Source organism: Furipterus horrens, unplaced genomic scaffold, assembly GCF_987537825.1.
Source record: "Furipterus horrens unplaced genomic scaffold, mFurHor1.1.pri manual_scaffold_4, whole genome shotgun sequence".
NCBI lineage: Eukaryota > Metazoa > Chordata > Mammalia > Chiroptera > Furipteridae > Furipterus > Furipterus horrens.
Genome location: NW_028327174.1, coordinates 63,982,296 through 64,003,943, shown reverse-complemented (window position 1 = coordinate 64,003,943; position 21,648 = coordinate 63,982,296). Strand labels below are relative to the sequence as shown.

The following is a 21,648-nucleotide window of genomic DNA, read 5'->3' as shown; positions in this document are numbered from 1 at the left end:
ATGTTCTTGCAAATAGCAGTATTTCCTTCTTATTTATGGCTAAATAACTTTCATATATGTGATATATATCATTCATATATATCACATTTTGTGTCTACTCATCTGATAGACATTTAGGCTGTTTCCATGTCTTAGCTATTGTAAATAATGATACAATGACATGGGAGTGAATACATCTCTTCAATACCAATTTTATTTCTTTTAGCTCTATACTCCAAAGTAGGATTGCTGGATCCTTTTAGAAGGTTTTTTTAAAATTATTATTTGTATTCTCTCAGGAAAAAAATTGTTTCAACCAAGTTTGCTTATGTATTTGCCTACAGTTAAGTAATTTTCTGCTTTATTATTTTTATTTTCTAAGTTTCTATAATTAAACCCCAATATTGTTCTATATTTGTTATAGTTGTGTTTTTATTTTTTCCTATGATTATATTGGTAATGGTTTATTTTTATTTAGTATTTTTCCCAAAGAACTGACTGTTCCATTTATTTATTAGTTCCACTCTGGTTTTTTTTAAATGAAGTTTTTCTTTTAATTTGATTAACTTTATTTTGTTCTTCTTAGGTTTTTTTCTGATTATGACTTGAATTGGAGGCATCATTCATTAGTTTCTATGCCTCCTTATGTTCTCATAAAGATGGTGATGACTGATAAAGACACCAGCTGTACAGTCAGAGAGCCCAACTGTCCTTTAATGCAGTTAGGGAGCACAACATGGTACGTACAGAGAGCAGCACAGACCAAGGGGCTCAGCAGTGTTTTCCCTTGAGGGCGGCTTTTCTCCCCTTTTTCCACTGCTTTTCTGATCTCTAAAGCTTATGTTTCATCTCCTATTGTCTGGCCTTGCCCAATTTTCCTTGAGCTCTTATATCTCTGTCTTGATCTCTTATAGAGATGATGGTTTCATTGTGTATTTTTTAAATTTTGAGATGTTGTCGTTGTCGGCAGCCGTCCGTCTCGAGAGACGATGGTGTAGCTTCTTAAGAGTCTATCTGCTCCGCCGAGAATGGCTGTGCAGTCCGACTCGGGAGTGACACGGTATCTGTCTCCTCCCGTGTTGAATCGACATCTTGTGATGGCGCTGGAGTGTCCTCTCCAGTGAAGCTGAAGCTCCAGAGCCTGGGCAGGGTGATATGGAGGGTCTGCTGTTGCCCATGCAGCAGACCCCCCCTCTCTTCGCAGCTGAAGGATCCAAGGGAAAGACGGAGTCAATACAGCTTGGCTTCAGGTGCGCCGCAGGAGTTGCCGGTGTTGACTACAATGTCAAACCGCCTTAGGGACTCCGGCTCCGGATTTTCTGTCGGGGTTTACTCCCTTAGCCTTTCCCCTGAAGAGGTATGCCGCAAGGCAGCGGAGGTTTTTTGGAGTCAGAGTTTTCCTTCTCTGATGTGCCCTGACTGGAAGATCGAACCAGCAACACTTAGCTCGCAGGCCGACGCTCAATCCACTGAGCCAAACCAGCCAGGGTTAGTTTTAGGTGTACAACATTATAATTTGATGTCTGTATACACTATAGCATGCTCTCCACCTAAAGTTTAGTTTCCATCTGTCATCATGCATTTGATCCCCTTCGCCCGCCTACACTCACTTCCATGGGATTTTTTAAAAATTGTTCCCCTCACCTGCAAAGTACTCTTTCATCTTTACTTTTATCCAATTTTGAGATAATGTATCAATATTCGGATATATTTATCATTTGCTCCATGGTAGCATTTTTGTGTTCTCTCTCTCTCTCTCTCCCATATTAACTTGGTATACTGGTTTCTTTTAAGTTATTGCTCATCTGTGAATGAGATGACTTACTCCTGATTTGCAAGTCTGTAAGAGGTTCTGGGGTAGAAGAGCCCAAGCTGTGTTCCAGGCTAGCAAAACTTCCCGTCTTGCCAGTGTCTGTGATGAGTGCTTTCTTTCTCAGCCAGCAGAGATCAGCAATTGCAGACGGCCAACAATGCAGAAACCCTGTCTGCTAGCCTGCCTCACTAACAGATAGCTTCCTGCAGTCTATGGCACATCTGTAGGGGCTGTCTTTCACCCACCTCCCTGGCTTTACCCTAGTACCCGACGGGGTTCACGGCACTTGCTGTCACCAGTCTGTGTAAACCATAGTGTTCCAGACAAAGCATTGTGGTCTTGCTTCATCCTGTGGCCCCTTTCTGAAAGCTTTGGCTATGGATGTTTCCTCCTGGCTTCTTAGCAGAACCCTCCCATGCCCTGTTTGACTTTTACAGAATTTGGCAACTTTTCTGATGTATAATGGTTTGAGAGTCTAGCTTTGCCAAAGATGGAGTTCACATTCTATTATTTGTCATCCCTTTTTGATCTGAGGTGATTTCTGAGAGAGGGGAAAACTGCTCTGCCATTTTCAAACCCGTCTCATCTAAGCACCTTAAATATTTCCTGGCAAGAACACTTAAAAATAGCTACACAAACATATGATTTGATTTTTCTCACTTTTAATGAAATTGGGTCTTTAGGAAACAAATTTGGCAGGGGATTATCTGACCTGTTTTCCTCGCCTGAAATTGGCTGCCAGAAATGAGAGCAACAACAGGAGCCACAGCCCCAAATTGTGGAGTTGAGATCGGATTCCAAAACCATTCTTGGATTTCAAGCCTTATGAACATGAACCTTTGTTTAGTTCACTTTTCTAATTAACACTGAGTGTGAATTACAGCTAAATGAAAGATAGTAATCTGCATAATATCTTGATACTGAAAACCAAATAGTATGGTATCATAGTATCAGAATTTTGCAAGTACCTGAGGTGTGGTTATCCTAAAAATAAAAATCATTATCAAGATTCCATCAACTTTCAGAAGCACCTACATTGGTGAAGGCCTATTTTTCATTATGAAAATGAATAAGACTTAACATTACTCTCAATGAAAGGAATTTAAACAGAATCTTTTACCTAGCTTTGGTGTGCTTGGTTGGGCTGCTATAACAGAATACCACACACTGAGTGGCTTTAAACAACAGAAATTTTTTCACCGTTCTGGAGGCTAAACACTCAAGATCGAGATGTCAGCAGGTTTGGTGTCTCCTGAAGCCTCTCTCTCCTTGGGTTACAGGTGGCCCTCTTCTCATCGGGCCCTCACATGGCCCTTCCTCTGTGTGCTGCACCTTTGGTGTGCACGTCTCCGGTTCTTCCTCATTTAAGTTAATTACCTCTTTAAAGGCTGCATCTCCAAATACAGTCACATTGGGGGTGGGAGCTTCAACATGTGAGTTTTGAATGGATACAATTAGTCAGCAGCATACCTAACATTATGAATTATGATACAAAGTATAAGACAGATATGAAACCTAGATGTGAAAAAAAGAAAGAAGGAAAAAGAAAGAAGGGAAGAGAGAGAAAAAAGGAAAGGAGAAGGGAAAAGAGAGAGGAAGGAAAGAGAAATAAAAAGAGAGGTTTCTAGTTTTACAGAAAAAGTATAATCACTTAGGAAATAAAAATGTAGACATTGCTTCTTTCAATTCGTTTCTTTTTATCAATTTTGAAGTTAAACCCCAGTTTCCAATATCATACTTGTATTTGAATTTTATGTACTTAAACCATCATTCAGTAAAAACAAGGTCCACACTTTTGGCAGTTGGCTTTCCTCACACCTGGTTGCCTCATTTATTCCATCCTTTCTGTGGTTTTTAAGTTGGGTGCCAGGTGTAAAGGGATAGTCCTCAGGGCCTGGTAACTTTTTCTCAGCTATGCCCACCAGCTTGCCTGCACAAGAATTTAATGTCCACCAATTTTAAATCATAATAACATCATCCACCAGCATCAGTTAGGGGTTGAATTCGCCTACATATAAAAGAAAACCCAAATATTGGTGTTTAAACAAGATACAGGGTTTCTTTCTCCCACTGCAGTCAAGAGTCTGAGGAGGCAGATGGCCCCACTGTATCATCAGGACCTAAGCATCTTCCTGCTTCCTACTAACTTAACATCTGTTATGTCTCTCCACTGCCACTGCCTTTGTGATAAACTTTCATTAGGCCTGAAATATTTGCTTCCTCACACATATCCTTACTTTGAGTACCGCACCACTCACCATTACTATCAATGATCCTTAGAAAACTAAATCTAATTTTACCACTTCCTTTAAGAAAAACTCTCTTAATGGTTCTGTTATTTTAGGATAAAGTCAAAGATCCTTAGTTTAAAACAGAGGGTTCTTCAACTACTTTGTTAATTTTATCTCCTGACACTTCCTTGCAGTACCTTTCAATCCACACATCCTGAACTTCTCACCATTCTCTAAGCCAGCTTTGGTTCTTGGTACTTTGATAGTTCTAGGCATTTTGATATATTAATCCACCTCTTCCTTTATCAATTCCAAAACAGTTGAAAAACAGAAATTGAAGTCAGTTATGGATTAAAATAATGACTTTTGTGTTTTGTTTGTTTTTGCTGGGAAAGCTGGGATGGCTGTACAGACAGAATTAGGATTATTATTTCCCTATCCCCAACCCAAGTCCAGACATTGAGTTTTAAATGAGAGGGAGTCAGATCCACAAAGCACACCATAACCCAGCCCTTCAGTTGAATTTGGTTCAGCTGAATAGAATTTAAAATCCTAATACTAGTGTCTTAAGTCATAAAGAAGTAGGCATTTCAGAGCTAGTATAAAACTCCACAGCATCATAAGGGACCCATACTCTTAAATATTTATTCTCTTGCTTAGCACATGTCTTCTATCATTAGGTTTCGATCTAAGGGTCCATTACAGAGTCCGAGGTAGATACCAAGGCTCCACCTATTGCATGTACATTCCAGGCAGCAGGAAAGAGGGCTGTAATGCTCCTTCCAGAAGTACCATTTAGATATCATTGGCCAGAAATTTTTACATAATTAATACAACGTCAAGAAAAGCTAGGAGATATAGTCTTATCCTGAACAGTAATGTCTACCCCCAATATTGGTATTCCAGTACTAAGAATTTTTTTTTTTTAATGGATGTTTTGATGGGCCACAGACAGCTAACCACACAGTGCTGGTCTCCCATCCCCCTTTGAGTTCAGAGAGCCCAAGCGTGGGACCCAGTTTTGCCTGTCTCACAGAGCAGCAGCCATGGGAGAGAATGGATCCAGAGAAAGCCAAGAAGGGGCCAGCATACCTGCCCAGTGCTCTTCTCTGAAACTCAGCAGTTAGGTAAATCACAGCTCCTCCTGTGGGGAGGAATAAGCATAGGCGGTAAGAGGGATAGTCTTGGAACAGACCTGGAATGCTGCTCCCTCCTTGGGAGTGAAGCAGAGAACCACTGATGAGCATGAGAGCAGGGAGCGGGCTTTACCGGGCTCTCCTACTAGGCGCATAGTGTCTTACCCAATACCTCTCCTGTAAAGGCCAACTTATCCTCCAACTCCACGCTTATACGTCCCCTTCCTGTGGGACCTTTCACGACCTACACTCTCACCCCAAACAGGTCGCTGTTCTTTTATTTCAGTGTGTTCATACTAAAAGAATAATACTGTTCCCGTGCTATTAGAACTCTTCCTTTCTGTGGCTGCTTCTCTTTCTCTCACTCCACGACATACTAAACCATACAGTTTTGAGGTTGTCTTTGTATTTCAGCTCCTCATACAGTACTAGACACTTAGGAGGCACTTGAACATGTACTTGAATGAGTAATGCTGGGGCCTTCCTCCTTGCCTACTCTTCCTATTTTATAAGGAAACTGAGATCTTGAGAAGTTGAATGGCTTGGTAAATAGCAAAAGTAATGGACATCTATGTTCATTAAAACCTCATCGTGTTCTAGGCACTTTCATAAGTGTTTGTGTACATTCTTCTCCTTAATTTCCATACCAGCCTTCAGGGTGAGGAAGCGGCAAAGCTGGGAGTTGAACCCAGAACTTCCCTTACTTCAGTCCTATGCCAGCATAGCGTGGACCAGGCCCAGGTCTTCTGAGTCTATGCCCGACGTGCAGATATTTGAATCTTACTCCCTTTCCATGTCCTGCTTTGTTGTAATGCAATTATCATTTCATAGTGCTAATTAAGACGAGCATTCTTGGTAGTACAGGTTGATGTGCCTGTCAAGGGTGACATTTGTCTAGTGATGCTGCTGCACATCTGCTCAAGCCCATCCTGCACTCCTGCCCAAGTCACCAAGAACCATTTACGAACAACAGCTGGAAGCAAAATAAGGAAGTTAATCTGCCCAGTTTAAAACATGTTGGAATTTCCCCAAGGAACTGAATGGTCATGTGGATTAATGCTTATCACAAAAGGTCACCCCCAGGGGGGCACAATTAGCAATTGGCTCTCAGCAGGTGTTAAGCCAGTTGAGAAAAGTGAGGAGCAGTCTTCCCCTAACTCTTTTTGCATCACAAAAAGTGAGATTTCTTGTGTTTGCAGGTGGTTGTTTTGGTTCAGAAGGAGAAAATGGAGAGTCTGTCAGGGGAGCCAGGAGAGACACAGGTTACCTCATCACTCCCTTTCAAGAAGGGACTCATGTACCCTGGCTGATGTGACTCAGTGGATTGAGTGCCAGCCTGCGAACCAAAGGATCACTGGTTCAATTCCCAGTTCAGGGCACATGCTTGGGTTGCAGGCCAGGTCCCCAGTTGGGGGTGCATGAGAGGCAACCCCCACACATTGATGTTTCTCTCTCTCTCTCTTTTTCCCTCCTTTCCTCTCTCTCTAAAAATAAGTAAACAAAAAACTGCATGCCCCATCACACATTTACAGTTGTCGTCTAAAGGCTTTTCTCCCAAAATTTTAATACTTTCAAAGACTAGAATTTCTCGTTTGTTGTAAATATGCTTTAAATATATTTTTGCCAAAATACAAGGCCAAGGATTTAGCTCAAATTCATAGACAACGTCCACTATATAAGCTAACTGACAAAAACATCCCTCACTGTCTCACCCATCAGCTAACCAGATCTCACTCCCTGTCAGAGAGGAGATCAGTCTTCATTTTGCAATTCAGGTAAACATAATAAAGTGCCCACCTCCCATGACTTCCGGGCCCTAACTCTGAGGTGCAGAGAGATCTGTGGGTGAGGGAGGGTCACAGTCTGGCCATGAGTCTGTACCTGGTTGAAACAAAGCACTGCTGCTCAGAGAGCTTCCCTCCGGTGCAAGCCTTTCTCAAATTATCTCTTGACTTGGCATCTTGGAGTCTTTATATCCCAGGGCCAAGCTCCTTCAAAGGCTTGAGATGGATGAGAAATGTCATTCATTTGTGAAGAGGCAGAAAATAATTGCGAAAGCAGGGGTGAGGGGGAGCACTGGCAGGACACCCATCCTGGTAGTTTCTCAACCAGGTCAGTTTTGGGAAAATGTGCACGTGGAACTTGAGGATCTGAAAGCTGAGTTTCCTACATTTATGACTGGAAACCCCCGGGAAAGTATGCAAGTAGCCCTAGGTACTTGAACCACCTTTCTGAGTCTTTAATATCCTCACCAGTAAAATGCAAATAATAATACCTGCTTTCAAAGACAGTTAGGAAGAATGCATAAGGCTATACAAAGAAAACATTTAATAAGTTCAAGGTGCAGAATTAGTACCCGCTATGTGTTTGCTATTGTTATTGTTGTTGCTGCTGTTATTCGACCCCTTTACTTGCTAACAATGCCATTTCTCATTGGACTTAGTAATTCCCAGGCCCATCGCTAACATTTATGGCTGCAGCCCATATATCCCAGCTCTGTCCACACTCCTGCAATGGGCAGCCCCTTGGCCACTTCTTGGGCCTAGAACCCACATCTGGTGGCAAATTCCATTCTCAGAAGGTCCCAGTTTGGTAAGAAGCCCTCACAACAGCGCAGAGGTGGACACAGGGGTGTTTGGGCAGGAAATTCAGGATTCTGACTTTCTGGAACTTGCTCTAAAAAAGGTTGGATATAAATCTGCTGGCCACATACTCTGGCCCAGTAGATTTCTTGCCCAGACCGAGTAGGGCAGGAGCCATATAAAGCACATGTCCAGCGCAGTGGCCCCTCCTGCTGGGGTCTGAAGGTCAGACCTCTGGGATGTTGTTAAAATCCATCGGGATAATATGTGTGGATGTGTTTTGAATGTAAGACTTCAGTATTATCTTGATGGTCTTTGTGATTCCAAATTCCATTAAAGCCAATCCCTTGAACAAACTAATGGCAACCACAGACAAAGACAAGTTAGTCAACAGACTTCCCTTGAGGTTCTCAGAGGCAGAATAAAATGCCTTGTTTTGTTGTTTCAGGCACTGGCTTTCCGGCCTCAGGATACAACTTCAACACTTATGACTGGAGAAATTCGAAGCCGAGAGGTAGCTTGTCCCCAGTCACTAAGCCTCGAAGCCAGACTTACCCAGATGTGGGGCTGAGTAATGACGACTGGGAGCGGTCCACAGTCAGTGGGTAAGGTTCTCCTCGAGGGCTCCCTGTCTGGTCTGCTCCGAGTTCTTCTGGGCCAGATGTGAGCTTCTCTGCATCCAGTGGCCCCCATGCTAGCACTGGCTTCCTGAGGCTGCTGTAGTCATCCACGCTGGCCTGACGGCGGGATTCTAGCCCTTGTGCCCGCCCAGTGAGAGCCTGGGCACCACCACACGACAGGGCAAGAGCTAAGTGTCCCCTGAAGAAAACAATAGCAGCATGTGAGGTAGTCTACTTCCAAAAACGGTGTCCTTAATCTGTCGCTCGTTCCCTCTCCCTTCATTTAAAAGGTAGTTGCACATTAATTTACATTTTAAAAAAAGATACATCTAGGGTCCCATATCTTTAACTCAGAGCTATATTTTAGCATGTTGTCCCTTACTAAAATATATTAAGGAAATTCATAAAAAATGATAGCACTTAATTGATCCATACTGATATTTGTCATAGAGTGGGGAAAACACATTTTTCTCTCCTAGAGAAAAGCTTGAGTTCTATTTCCCTGTAGCTCTTCCCCCACAAACGCCATGTTAATGCAGCTCATTCAGCAGTAGCCATGAGTACTGTGAGATTCAGTGAGTAAGCCTGACTTTCATTCTTTGACACACTGCGTGTTTCCTAAAGCATCCTGACATGGTAGCTGGCCCTGTTTGACGGGCCCAGTTGGAAGAAAGCCAAATGCAAAGTGAATCTCTGTTTTTTGTGTGTGCGATGAAGGAAAGAGATTTTGAATACAGAAGAAAAAAAAAATGATGTCCAGCAACTTCTTAATCAAGACTGTGCTTTTTGGTGACAGTTTTACAGGGGCTCCTGACAGTACCGAGGCCGAGCAAGAGGAAAACTTCTGGTCCCAAGCGCTGGAAGATTTGGAGACCTGTGGACAGTCAGGGATTCTGAGAGAGCTTGAGGTAGCCTCGGTCCCGCTCCTTACTGTCATTGTTTCTACATTCATTTTTTTTTTGGTCCTTTTGAGTTTGCATTTATCACACCAGTTCATTTAAAAGCTTTAACCCCTTTCCACAGGAGAAAGCTGACAGGCGTGTGTCTTTGAGAAACATGACTCTCTTGGTAGCTACCCTTTATGTTTATATTTTTGCTTGTGAAGCTGCCTCCCCTGTCCCCTTGCCTTCCGGACAGCAATTTGATTTGATACAATGCCGTTAAAAGTACTTATTTCCCCATTTTCACACACCCCCTCGCCACCCCGAGCTGACTGACTTGTGGCTTCTGCCATCGCTCCCTGCTAACCCTGATTGTACCTGTTTTCCACCGAATCGCTAAGGCGCCAGCTAAGTCTCGCGGCAGTGGCGCATCTCATTCCCTCAGCCGCTTTTAGAAAGGTTTCTTTGGCATGTTTTCATGTGTACCTGGTACAGAAATTAATTTGATCGTGAAGAGGAACATAAGAGGAAATTGTATTTTCTTGTGTCGCGCCCTTTAAAATAGATGGCGATGCTGCTGGTGCGAAAGGCCAGTCTTTGTGTTTAGCAGCCAAAACGTTACACAGTACTTTGCTGTGGATTGCAAATCCTGATTCCATATTAACTTAGTGTGAACTTGAGGAGTCTTGGAGAGATGGAGTGTGATAGCTGAACTCTGGCTGAGTTCTTTAATCAAAGCCATGAATTTGCTGACCGTATTCACATTTTGGTCTGGGAAGTCCTGGACTATTTCCTTTTATGTTCTTTTAAGTTTTCTAAGCTGTAAAAAATAAAGTGGCAAAAGTCTCATTTTTATTTTTATGTCATATGAGGTCCCCAAGTCACCATAAGGAATGTGAATGGCATAACTGGGTGGAACTCTTGCAGTTCTAAAATGATTACTCATCTTTATATTATTTTGCTTCTCAACTGCATGTGTGGATATTTTGTGTGATTCTGACATTTGTGAGTCTGCAAAGAAAATTATAGAGAAAAATATTGATTTGAATTTATAAACATCATGGTATTACCTGGCATGAATTTTAGCTTCAGAGCATGGTTGAAGGACCTGGAGATGGATAATCCTATAAAACTTGAATAAATTAAAATGGTAGCAATTGATTCCTTTTTAATGCAACTTTTAACTTTGCTTATTTAAACTTTTACCACTTCCTGTATGTAGAATGATCCGCAAAAGGGGCCCAAACTGAATAATGAGCTCAGTTCACAAGCCTTGAACATACTCCTGCTTTTGAAAGCATGTGTTGTTGGCTCACCTGCTTTTTCCATTTTGCATTTTGATACTTTTTTGAAGAAGCATCTATTCTCCTAATAGCTTTTTTTATATCAGGTAAAATGCAGATGATGTAAAATATATATAAGGTTGTGTTTTTCACCCAGAAATTGAGTTATCTAATGAAAACATTGAAATCGCCTATAAATCTTCTATAGCATAGCTTCAGGCAGGTGTGGTCCTTGGAATTAGAAATCCAGAAAGGAAATGGGTGAATGTATAAGCGAAAGAGAAATTCAAGTCCTCAACTAGGAAGAATGATTGGCAAACCATAAATTAGAGTCTTATTTACATTTTTATCACAAAACACATTCATTAATTAGTTTAAATGAACAATGATCCCTTGCAAAAAAATATTTGAGCTAGGTTCCTGCCTATGAAATTTATGTCCAGTCTTAAGAGTTAAAGTGTACTATAACTGTAACAAATGTAGAAGATTAACTAAGATAAAAATGACTACAATTGAAATGAAAATGAAAATTATACTAGTCATTTTCCCCATTGTTACCAATAATTTAGGTTCAACTTAAGCACTGAAAAATGTATGGTTTTAACAGAAGAGAAAATTCTAAGACTTCGGACAAGTTACTTAATATGCCTTATTAGATATATCTCTTTCTTTAAAATATGGGGTTTATAAAGAGTTAATGTTTATATGGTACTTAATATATTCAATAGAAATGAATTATTATTTTTTGCCATTTGTTTGATTGATGAACACTGCCTTAACTGTTCTCTGTTTAATATAGGATGAAAGTTTAAATATTAGTTAGAGAACTCTTAAACATATCTTTTCTAAGTTAATTGTATATATCAATTATCTCCCTGACAATTTAGAAAAAGAAAATTATAATTGTAAGCTATTAATTTTGTAAAATAAAAATAGTCAATAGATAACTCTTAGAGCCCAAAAAACCCTAGATAATTTAAAATATTTTTAACTTTTTATTGTAGTTTATGTATTTGTGTTTTAATTTTTATATTCCTTCATAGATATCACTAATACAATTGAAGTTCATTTTAAGCAAAACAGTCAAGCTGCCCATTGCATACTTGAACTACAGACCTTTTGATAATATGTCATGCTTCCATCAGAACCCTTTCAAGGTCATTTTGAAGCTTCTGTGGTGACTAAGGCTTATCAAAGCAAACTAATGTTTACCAGTTGTAGCGATTAAGTATTTTACTTCCACTGTTTTCTGTAGGGCCCATGAGAAATGAATATAAAAAATAGATATTAACAAAGTAAATAACTAGTCTAAATAGGACAAAGCAATAGGGGGATGGTCACACAGCAAGAAAGCAGTCATTGGTTGCTGTCAGTCACAGTAGATTAAACAAAGAAATGATACAGGTAAGTTAAGTACCATAAAATAAAAGGATGTCCCATTGATACCAACAAGGCTAGTAATTGAAAGGTTTTGTCCAAAATATGGATAATTCCTACTGGTTTAAATATTAGGGTTTTAGTCTACTAAAAAGTCAGTTTTATATGTTTCAATCTAATATTTGACTGAGAAGCACTGCAACCTGGTAGTCAAGAATAAGGGTTCTGGAATCAGATTACTAAGGTTGTAATCTCTGACTCCTGCGCAAGTTGCTTAACTTATTCAGGCATCCCTAGCCTTAACTGAGATGGAGAGATATAATAATTATTATACCTACCCTATAACATCATAATTATTAAATGATATTATACATACACACACATACAAATGGTACTTAGCATGTGTTAATGCTCAATGACTAGTACGATTTTTTCACAGTTTACTTTTCCAAAATTATAATTAAAAAATTGACCTAGTTAGGCTATTAATGACTTTACTTGTCTTATTTCTTTTTTCAACAGAGATGTAGATATGTGTACAAGTGCACTAAAACTTGGCTGTCATTCAAAGATCTTATTCATGGTATATTTATAGCTGATCAACAGGTAAATTTGGAATTACACCACCTTAGATAACAAATGAAAACTCTTTTCCTCCTGATCTATAATTTTAGGAAGTGCCCTTGGCTCATTTACTTCCCTGTGTGACCTTGTGCCTCAGTTTCCTCACCTGTAAATTGGGAGGAATAATAGGGCTTATTCATAAAGTTGTTGTGAGGCTTAAATGGGTGCATACATTCAAAGCACTCAACCAATTACACTTGTTACTTTCAACATCAGTATTACTATAAACCATTACTTCATGTTGTAGCTAGTAACACAGCGCATGGAACTTGTTTTCGGTTCCCAAGATTTCTGAAAGATTTACCAATGGTAGTTTACCTTCACATAACCATCATATGGAGGAATAGAGGCATATTTTCAGGATTTCAGGATCCTCTAACTATGAGAAATGAGTATCCTTAACATGATACTGATTTCAAATGCTCTTTTTGTTCCTTTCTGAGACAGTTATTTTAGGAGATCTAATCTTCTAATCTTGCTGTTCCTTGTGTATTACGTAGGGAACATAGTTGAAACTGAACAAATTTCCCAATTCACTGGTAAAATCCAATCCAGGTATCACAGCTTTTGTGCAAAGGGCTGAATCCAAGCAGCATCGTAGCATAAATGATAATTGTTTTACCTCTCTCAGGATCTTAAACAAAGGCCATTTCTAAGAAACTAACCTATGACAAATGATGCAGATACCTAGCTGGTCTACACACTTCTGGGCCTGGGCCAGGGCCACATGCCAAAGGAAAGACAATAGACGAGGAAATTTTGGGTAGAAGCTCTTGTCTTTGTATCAATAGCTGCATTTCAGCCCATTGTTTTCTCCAGGTGGGACTGGAGGCAGCATCTCAAGTAGAGGCATCCTGGTCTCTACTGAGAAGTTCTTAGTTCATTTCTGTAAGTTATATTGAAGGTTGCCTCATGAACCCCATCTTTAGTGCTGACTCAGTGGAAAGTTAATGCTTAAACTCTAGTTTACAGTAAGCAAAATATCAGAGCTTTTTTTATTTGCCTCAGAACTGCCAGGGGTGGTATTTGATTAAATAAACTTAACAGCTTAAGCACTTAAATTGAATTTGAGATGTGCATTATAAATGGCACTTGCAAAGCATTTTTCCAGACTTTCATACTTCAATGAGTATATCCATTCTCCAGCCTTTGGTTATGCCCTGAAGAGACTGTATTTTGACTGGGCAGAAGCAGAAATGTGCTTAATGTCGAGCAGCCAAATCCTTTTCTTCGTCCATGGCTTAATTGTTTCTGAAAATTGTCAATGCCACAGGCAACAATCATGTCGGGGAGCACGATGAGTTTGAATCATGAGGCCCCAATGCCTCGCAGTCAGCTGGGGCGACAGGCCAGCTTCCAGGAACGGAGCAGCTCACGACCACACTATAGCCAAACAACTCGGAGCAACACCCTGCCCTCAGAGGTGGGCAGGAAGTCCATCCCCCTGAGAAAAATGAAACAAGAAATAAAGGAGATCATGTCCCCAACTCCTGTGGAGCTGCACAAGGTCAGGAAGCTCTCTTCTCTTTCCTTAGAGTCCCATTTAGTAGCCATGGCATACAGCCTGAGCCCCCGATGCAAGCATGACAATGACATTATACTTGAGCTCAGCCAAGGAAGGAAGCCACAGCTTAAAGGTAGATCGTCAAAGACTTTGATTGTTCTCCTAAAAGGACCTTTGAGACATTATTCTGTAAAATAGATCATTGGATTTCAAGCAATGAATTAATCAAAAAGGTGTTTGTGGCCTCAATAATCTTGTAAAAGTTTGAGACTCCAGTGTCACATGGAGCTTGGATGATTGGTCTGTTCTTCCAATTTCATTGGAAAGGAGGGAAGGATTTTCCTAAATGTCTACACTCATAGCTTTCAGGTGTAAGATGGGAAGGCTTAGTCCTTAATTCCAGACAACTGGAGATTGTTACATTAGTCAGGGGACATGGAGCTCTCTTCGAGACAATTTGGATGTCTTGGGTCCGGACGGGGTAAGCCCTGGTGATGTTCCATCTCTGCTGTGATAGTTCCTCACTGTACTTCTTGGAGGAAAACCCACGGTGACACACAGAGACGAACCTGAGTTACTGGCAGTTTAAACAGAGCATGTATACGTGACAGTCTTCATGGAACCCTGGGCCAAGGACTGCAGTGGTAGAGAGGTGTCTCTGGTTTTCTTTTGTAGAACCAATGCTTTGTTTTTGTTAACACATAAGGATACTTATAATCTCTCTCCATTTTTCTTGAGAGCCAAGACCTCTCTGTAGTTAATAATCAACAAATAAATGCCGGAGCGAAAGGAAGTAACATGCCAGCTATTCCTTTTTTCCTCTAAAGACTTAACTTTCCCTAACCACCTGTGAAAACTAGCTATTTATTTTACAGCTGACAAAGGATATGGTGAAAGAAAGAGCAGTGTGGGAAGTTGAGTTCTGAACTTGGTATTCTATTTCTGGGTTCATTCTTTCAGTATTCATTCATTGACTACATATATTATGCATTCATTCACTTAAGAATGGGTTGTGAATCCCAGGGAGCCCTCCTTAGCAGATATTTACTATCCCCATCTACAGAACAGGGGAATAGCAGGTATAAAACAGAGCCATTCTTCCTTCTAGAATAAAGCAGTCTCCTTCAGGGAAAATTATTGATAACCCAGCAATACAAAAGAACTGTCTCCCCTTCTCTCCTGCACTGAAAGCATTTAGTATAGATAATTACAGTGAACTGGATGTGAAAATTGTTATAGCTGAGGTTTAAAAAGTGATTGAAAATAGATCCTGTTTAAATTTTCTCAAAAAGCGTCATCTATTTACCAGCCCAATGAGTGTCAGGGGATGGACTAGTTGGAAATTTTTTGTGCCCAGGTGTGAATTGGGAGGCCTCAGGATCACAGACACAGATGGGCCAACTGGACCTATTAAATGGGATGCTTTCTTCCTTCATTTCTGTGCATTTCCCACGAAGCCTCACTTTCTGAATTGATCCCAAACAGAATAAGACTCTCCTAAGTAAGCGGTGTCCTGGGCATTATACGACACCTAAAATGATCTAGTTAAGTGAAAATGCAGCAGCAGAACCTGTTGCCTGATGATATGGAATTCTTGGAGTGATTTTTGCTCACACCTCAGGCTTCCTTTCTTTTTTAAGTGAATTCACTGGCTCTGCCAGGCCATCTGCATGTTTGTTGTTAAACACACTCTTCAATTTTGAAGTGCTTGAGAGGAGAAATGCTCATGAGAGAAGTCACTTCGCTCAAAGCAAAGATCTTTGCCTGTAGGTGTCTTTTGAACTTGGGACGATTACCTGACACCATGAAAAAGCGCATTGCCTTGATGATAGACTTGAATGATCCTTCTATCAGGGCGCTGCAAGCCTGTACTAAATCTTTGTAAAAATTGGGAAAAGGGACTCTTTTTGTGTGGTAGTGTGGAGAAGAGGCCAGGGAATTAAGATACCCCTCCCCCCTTCCTCTTCTTGAAAAATACCCCCAGACAGAGTACACAGCTTGACACATGGAATGAGGGCCAGTTTTCAGGTCCCTGAGCCCCTTGGGTGGACTTTTCTAAATGAATCTAGTGGATGAATTCCCAAGGGGCTGGAGAGTCCAGAGTGGAGAGGCTGGGTGAGGTGAACAGCACATCATGCTGAACACGCTTGGTGTTATTTCCTGGTTGCCACCAGCCGCTTGGTGAAAGCTGTCTCCATGAGAGCAAGTCGTGTACCTGTTGCAGTCCAGGCGGGCACCTACAAACTTCACTAGAAGCTGGCAAGTACCCATCTCCATTCCTGGAGAGAAAACAAAAGCAACAGCACCCCCGTCTCCCGATGAGGGTTACTAACATCTTTATACAGAGAATAAAGTGTGGGCTTATCTTTCAGCTTCTTGGTTTTCAACTTACCCTCCATTGCTTGCCCCCCATTTTCCACCCAGTCCTCCTCACCATTCCATCTCTTCCTTTAGGCCTTCAGAAATCCCGAGCTCAGGTCAGAGGTTAGGTGCTTTCTGTCTGTTTGTTTTACATCATCTGTTGTGCCTTTGGCTCTGCCAGGTCCTGGCAGGTCTTCCTTCACATTATTCTGTAGCCCTTATTCATTCCTGAACCCCAAAAGCTGGCTGTCTCTCCTGACCCTGAGAACAAACAAAGGAAGCCTCACTTCCTCCTTTGGCCATGTGGATCAGAGAGGAAGTTGGATCTGGACTCATGGTTTAGTGCCTAGTTGGGGGGTGAGGGGCAGGAGAAGGTCATAGGGAAGTGATACTCATGTCCCCTTAGACCACTGCTTGTCAGACTCTCTTAGCTGAGTCACACAGTCTGAAATACATTTTGTCTCATATGTGTCAGTACATGCATACACCCACACTCACATATGACAGAATCAAAAATTGTACACTAGCATTTTCTATTTCTTGTTTGCTTCTTTTTAAATGTGATCACATTAAGCTGATTTCAAGGCTTTTTTAATGGGTCTCAACCCAAAGTTGGTGGACTGCAGCCTTGGGTGATAATTTGGCGTGTGAACCTCTGATGGCCTTGACCATGGTTACACATAGTGCCTGTTAAAATGCAGACTCCTAAACGCCACCCAGACTTACCTGACCAGTATTTTATGAGACTTCAAGCCAATAATCTACATTTAGCAGCCTCTTCAGTGGATTCCTTGGCAGCCTGAAGATTGAGTATCATTCCCTGAGGTTTTGCTAACTAGAGGTGATTATTCTGTTTCATAGGCACCACCTGGTGACAGGGTGAAAAAATGAGATAGCATCTTTGGCCCTGAAACTTCTGAGTTTTATCTTTAAAATGAATTCTGGTTTGCCCTATAGCTTATCACAAATTCTTTCACTTTGCAGATAAGGAGCCTGTGATCTTAGCTACAGTTTATTGATAGCCCTTCTTTCCCTTCCGAAGCTTAAGTATCCTTTGGGGTCCACTTAATCTATTTCTGAGATGAAGTCTTTGCACAGTATAACGCAAAAAAAATAAAATAAAATTTTTTTTCAATAGAGTAGAAAGTTCCCCACATTCATAGCTTTTGGACCCTTTTTTTAAAAAAAAAAAATCATATTGACATTTCCTGTCCTCTGTCAGGCATGTTTTTCAGTTAAATTATATTCCTTATTTGTATTCATCTATTTTTATTTATCTTTTTACAGAAATGTTTTTAAAATAATTTTCCAGCATCTACTTTTATGTTTGGCTTCTGGTGGCATTTGAGTCACTCAGGAGCCCAATTATTTCTTGTAGCTGCGTTTGCTGCCCTCAACTTTACCAACCCAGCCAGCTTCACTTTGCATTTTCTGTATGCTTGAGTGTTTGGAGAGGGGGCCTTTGCTCTTCTCGATGGCCTAAGGTTGTTTTACTCCATGGAAGGAGCACCATTTTTGGTGTTTAATGGCAGATTCTGTTACAGTACTCTCCCCGAGTCAGGAATAGGCTCAGTCCTAGGAGGAAATATAAAATGGAAATCTATGTCTTATCCGTGCACATGCCTCTTTCTTCACCAAATGTTCAGAGTTGCTACTCCAGATCAAATGAGACCTCACACTAGGCCTTCTCCAAATAGCTAGTGTAGAATTATCTCACTGTGGACTCACTAGGAGCTCAAACAGCAAACTGCATCTTTTGCCTACCAGTCTAGATCCAGCTTCCCTTTCTTCAGGCAAGAAGCGAAAAGTTAGAACACAGGCATCACTGTCAGGCAGACTGAGGTTGGTCCCAGTGTGACAGTCATTAGCCCCGTCACTTCTCAGAACCTCAGTTTGCTCACTGAGCAAAGAAGGATCAGGATCATTGTCAGGAGTCGAGACTTCACAAACGGCATTTTCCCAGGCGAAGTCAGCATCACAAAGCCATGTGTTATCAGAAACCCAGAAAATGAGGTCTCCTCAGGATCCCAGGCTAAAAGAAGATGCAGCCAGCTGCCTTAGAGTCTGCAGAGACGAGAATCTATTTAAAAAGGCAAACGCGAGTGTGTGACTCGTCACTGCATCAGCCTGACCAGCATGTACTTTCCCCATGAAACCAGGGCAGCCAAGTATCTGAATGCGGTGGAGGGACCATGGAATAGTAGAATAAAACGTACAATTTAGGTTGTATGTTTTATATGACTAATGGTATCCAACCCTGACAATCCTCAAAACGTATCATTTCTATCAGTTTCCCTTGTCTATGGTGCTGCTAAAACAACTTTTCAAAATGTAAAAAACATAATTTGTATGCAAATGATTGGCTTGCATCAAAATTTTTTGGTTTGTATATATGTGTATATCTATATATTTTCAGTACATGGGAAAAGAAAAACAATGCTGGCGTTACTGCTCAATAACAGTAGAGAAATAAAAGCAAAGCCTTTGAGGTTATCTTTTCTAATGGGAAGAAATCATTTGCATCTGGACCAGATAGAAGTCAATTTGCATCTTATCACTTTGAGTCTGAGCTCTGCTCTGAACAATAGGAATGGTAAGTCAGAGCTGGCGGTCCCCTAGACACAGACAGCCCCTAGGCAGGCTTGTTAGACGTGTTCTAGTGTGCTTCTGTCTTGCTTTCTGATCACGTGTCTTATCACTTCTGCCTTGGGTCCACCACCACCTTCCTCAGGAATGTTCGTAGCATCCCTGAAGTCTTGCTCTGGCCTGGGGATCATCCACTTCATCCTGATGTCTTTGTCTATCTCTCTTGTGATCAAATATGTTTATAGGTTGTCAGATATCCTGTTATTTGTAGAATGCTCACTTACAAGCTCCCTGAGGGTCATCCTGTCTCCCGACTATCTGGGTCCTTGGAGAGAAGCCTGCTGGACATCTTCCTCTACTGTTGTTCTGCTCTGTTGCTTGTCCAGCAGCACTATAGTAGGACCTTGATCATGTCCAGCCCTGGGTCTGTCTCCTTCTTTCCCTTAGGTAAGGTAGAGCTCTTGCCTTGTTTAAGAATCTCTGTAGTGTCAGACCACAGCAATCCCTGGAATGGGGAAATAAAATCAAGACCGTCGGTGCTCCGTGCAGTAGGCAATTGGTCCGTTGTAACTTGTGATACTTCCTGAGTGACAGCGGGTCTGGCCTTGAATTTCCACAAGCCCAGAGGTGTGTAGAGGGCAGGTTTCCTGCCCAGAGGTACAAGTGGCTCCTGAAGCAAGGGAGCTTACTGTGATGTTGTGATTTATGATAAGAAATATATATTTGGTCTTTGTCCTTGCTGGCACAAAGCTCCTAAAACCCTTGGAGTTTCCTAAGTGTTGAGAACATAATGGTGTCTTTTGTCATGTTATTAAGGTGAGATTTGGACAGCACCTAAGGCTGAGGGAGGGGAGAGGGATTGGAGGTTGAGTTCAATCACAAATGGCCAATGATTCACTTAGTTGGCCTAAGTATCGAAGCCTTCATAGTCCACAGAAAGCTGAACAGAAGGTCTGGAGAACTTCCGGGTTGGTAAACACACGAGAGGTGGAGAGGGTGGTGCACGCAGAGGGGGCTGGACGCCCCACGCCCTCCCCCCCCCCCCACCCCCCGCACCTTGCCCTATACATCTCTTCCATCTGGCTGGTCCCAAATTATATCCTTTTATAATAAACTGGTATTTTAGTAAGTAGAGTGTTTTCCTGAGTTCTGTGAGCTGCTTTGGCAAGGAGGGGGTGGTTGGAACCTCTGATCTGTAGCCAGTTGGTCAGAAGCCCAGGTGATAACCTAGACCTGCAACTGGCCTCTGAAAGGGTTGGGGGGACAGTCTTGTAAGACTGAACCCTTACCCTGTGGGATCTGATACTATCTTTGGGCATATCATGTCAGAATTAAGCTGAAGTATAGGACATCCAGCTGGTATAACTGAATTGCTTGGTGGTGGAGGGAAATGCCCCCTGCCCCTCTACACACACGTTGAAATGGTGATCAGGACATTTTTACCCACGTACCTACAGGGAATGGAGGTCAGTAAGGTGCAGAGGGAATCGGAAAGACTCACGAGCTGGAGGAGAGCCAGCCCAGGGCAGACCCGGCAGCAGAGAGCCCAGGCAGAAGCACAGAGGCAGGGGCTGCGAGTAACACCAGGCAGGCAGTGCTGAGCAAAGCCGCTGGAACGGAGACGGCCACCGCTGGCTGACTTGATGGTGGCCGGGGCAAATGGAAAGGGCCAGGGACAGAGCTGACAATAACTAGGGGTCCATCAGCTGCCTGTGGCTTGGTGTGATTGCCTGAAGACTGGGGGAATGATCTGATTCTTTCCCCTTCGATACGCTGTGAAGCGGCAGCCACGAAGGCGCTCTGGATGAATGGAGAAACCGTGACGCTCCCTCGGTTAGAACTCGGTTCTCCGAGGGCCGGGTCAGCCCCTGCCTTGCTCTTACTTCTACTGATTCTCTCCCTGTTGGGCCCCATGTTTCAAGCTCATGTGCCACAGCCTTGCCAGGGAGCAGCAGGAGGCACGGTGTGAAGCAGCTGTCCCTCTTCTCCTTGCCAAGGAGACTCCCCGGACAGGAGGGTGGCAGCTGCCTTCTCTGACCCAGCTTGTCATGCAAGCCCTGAGTTGGAACAGCATAAATTGACATCGCTTCCTCCTAGGCTGGAAGGATGCAGCCGGGAAGGCCACGCTTTATTATTCCTTTCAGGTCCACAGGTAGTGCAGGATTGTTCTCAAAGCTGACATTACTGGATTGTCAGGTTTAAAGGAACAAGGCTACCCCAGCCGTGTCTGCAAGAAGAAACCCAAATCCTGGTGGTTTATGGGAGAACCAGTGCCATCTCTGAGAAGTAGGAATTGGTTGGTCCTTAAAGCCATTGGACAAGGGGCTGAGCCATTGGGAGGCTGCCAGCACCTAGGAACTGCTTCTGGGATGCCTGTCACTCCCAGTGACTTGCTGAAGGTGGCAGACACACTGTCTTTAACATGCAAATGAGGCAAGTTGGCTCTGCTGAGAAAGCTTCCACATGTGTCAAAACTGAAAACGCAGGCCTTAGGTTTCTGATCTTTACCTCAGGGACACTGTTCAGACATGGGGGCAGAAATACAAAACAAGGCTCCGCTTGAATTGTGGTGAGCCCTCCTGCCCCTGCCAAAGCTCCATTCTCAGGAGTGGGAGAAGCAACTGCAGCATAGGCTGGCAAAGAGGTAAAATAAAACTGAGCTCTGTAACAC

At 42.2% G+C, this 21,648-nt stretch overlaps 1 protein-coding gene across 2 annotated transcripts in view; it reads left to right on the top strand.

The window, feature by feature from the left end:
- GRIP1 (glutamate receptor interacting protein 1) overlaps positions 1-21,648 on the top strand; it is a 681,920-nt gene that overhangs the window by 651,730 nt on the left and 8,542 nt on the right. Inside the window, exons 20-23 of one of the 2 annotated variants that reach the window (XM_090273573.1) lie at positions 8,190-8,346; positions 9,158-9,269; positions 9,385-9,429; positions 13,800-14,033. In XM_090273573.1, coding sequence (XP_090129699.1) covers positions 8,190-8,346; positions 9,158-9,269; positions 9,385-9,429; positions 13,800-14,033 — 548 coding nt within the window. The remainder of the gene's footprint in view (positions 1-8,189; positions 8,347-9,157; positions 9,270-9,384; positions 9,430-13,799; positions 14,034-21,648) is intronic. The other variant, XM_090273572.1, reaches the window with a different exon arrangement.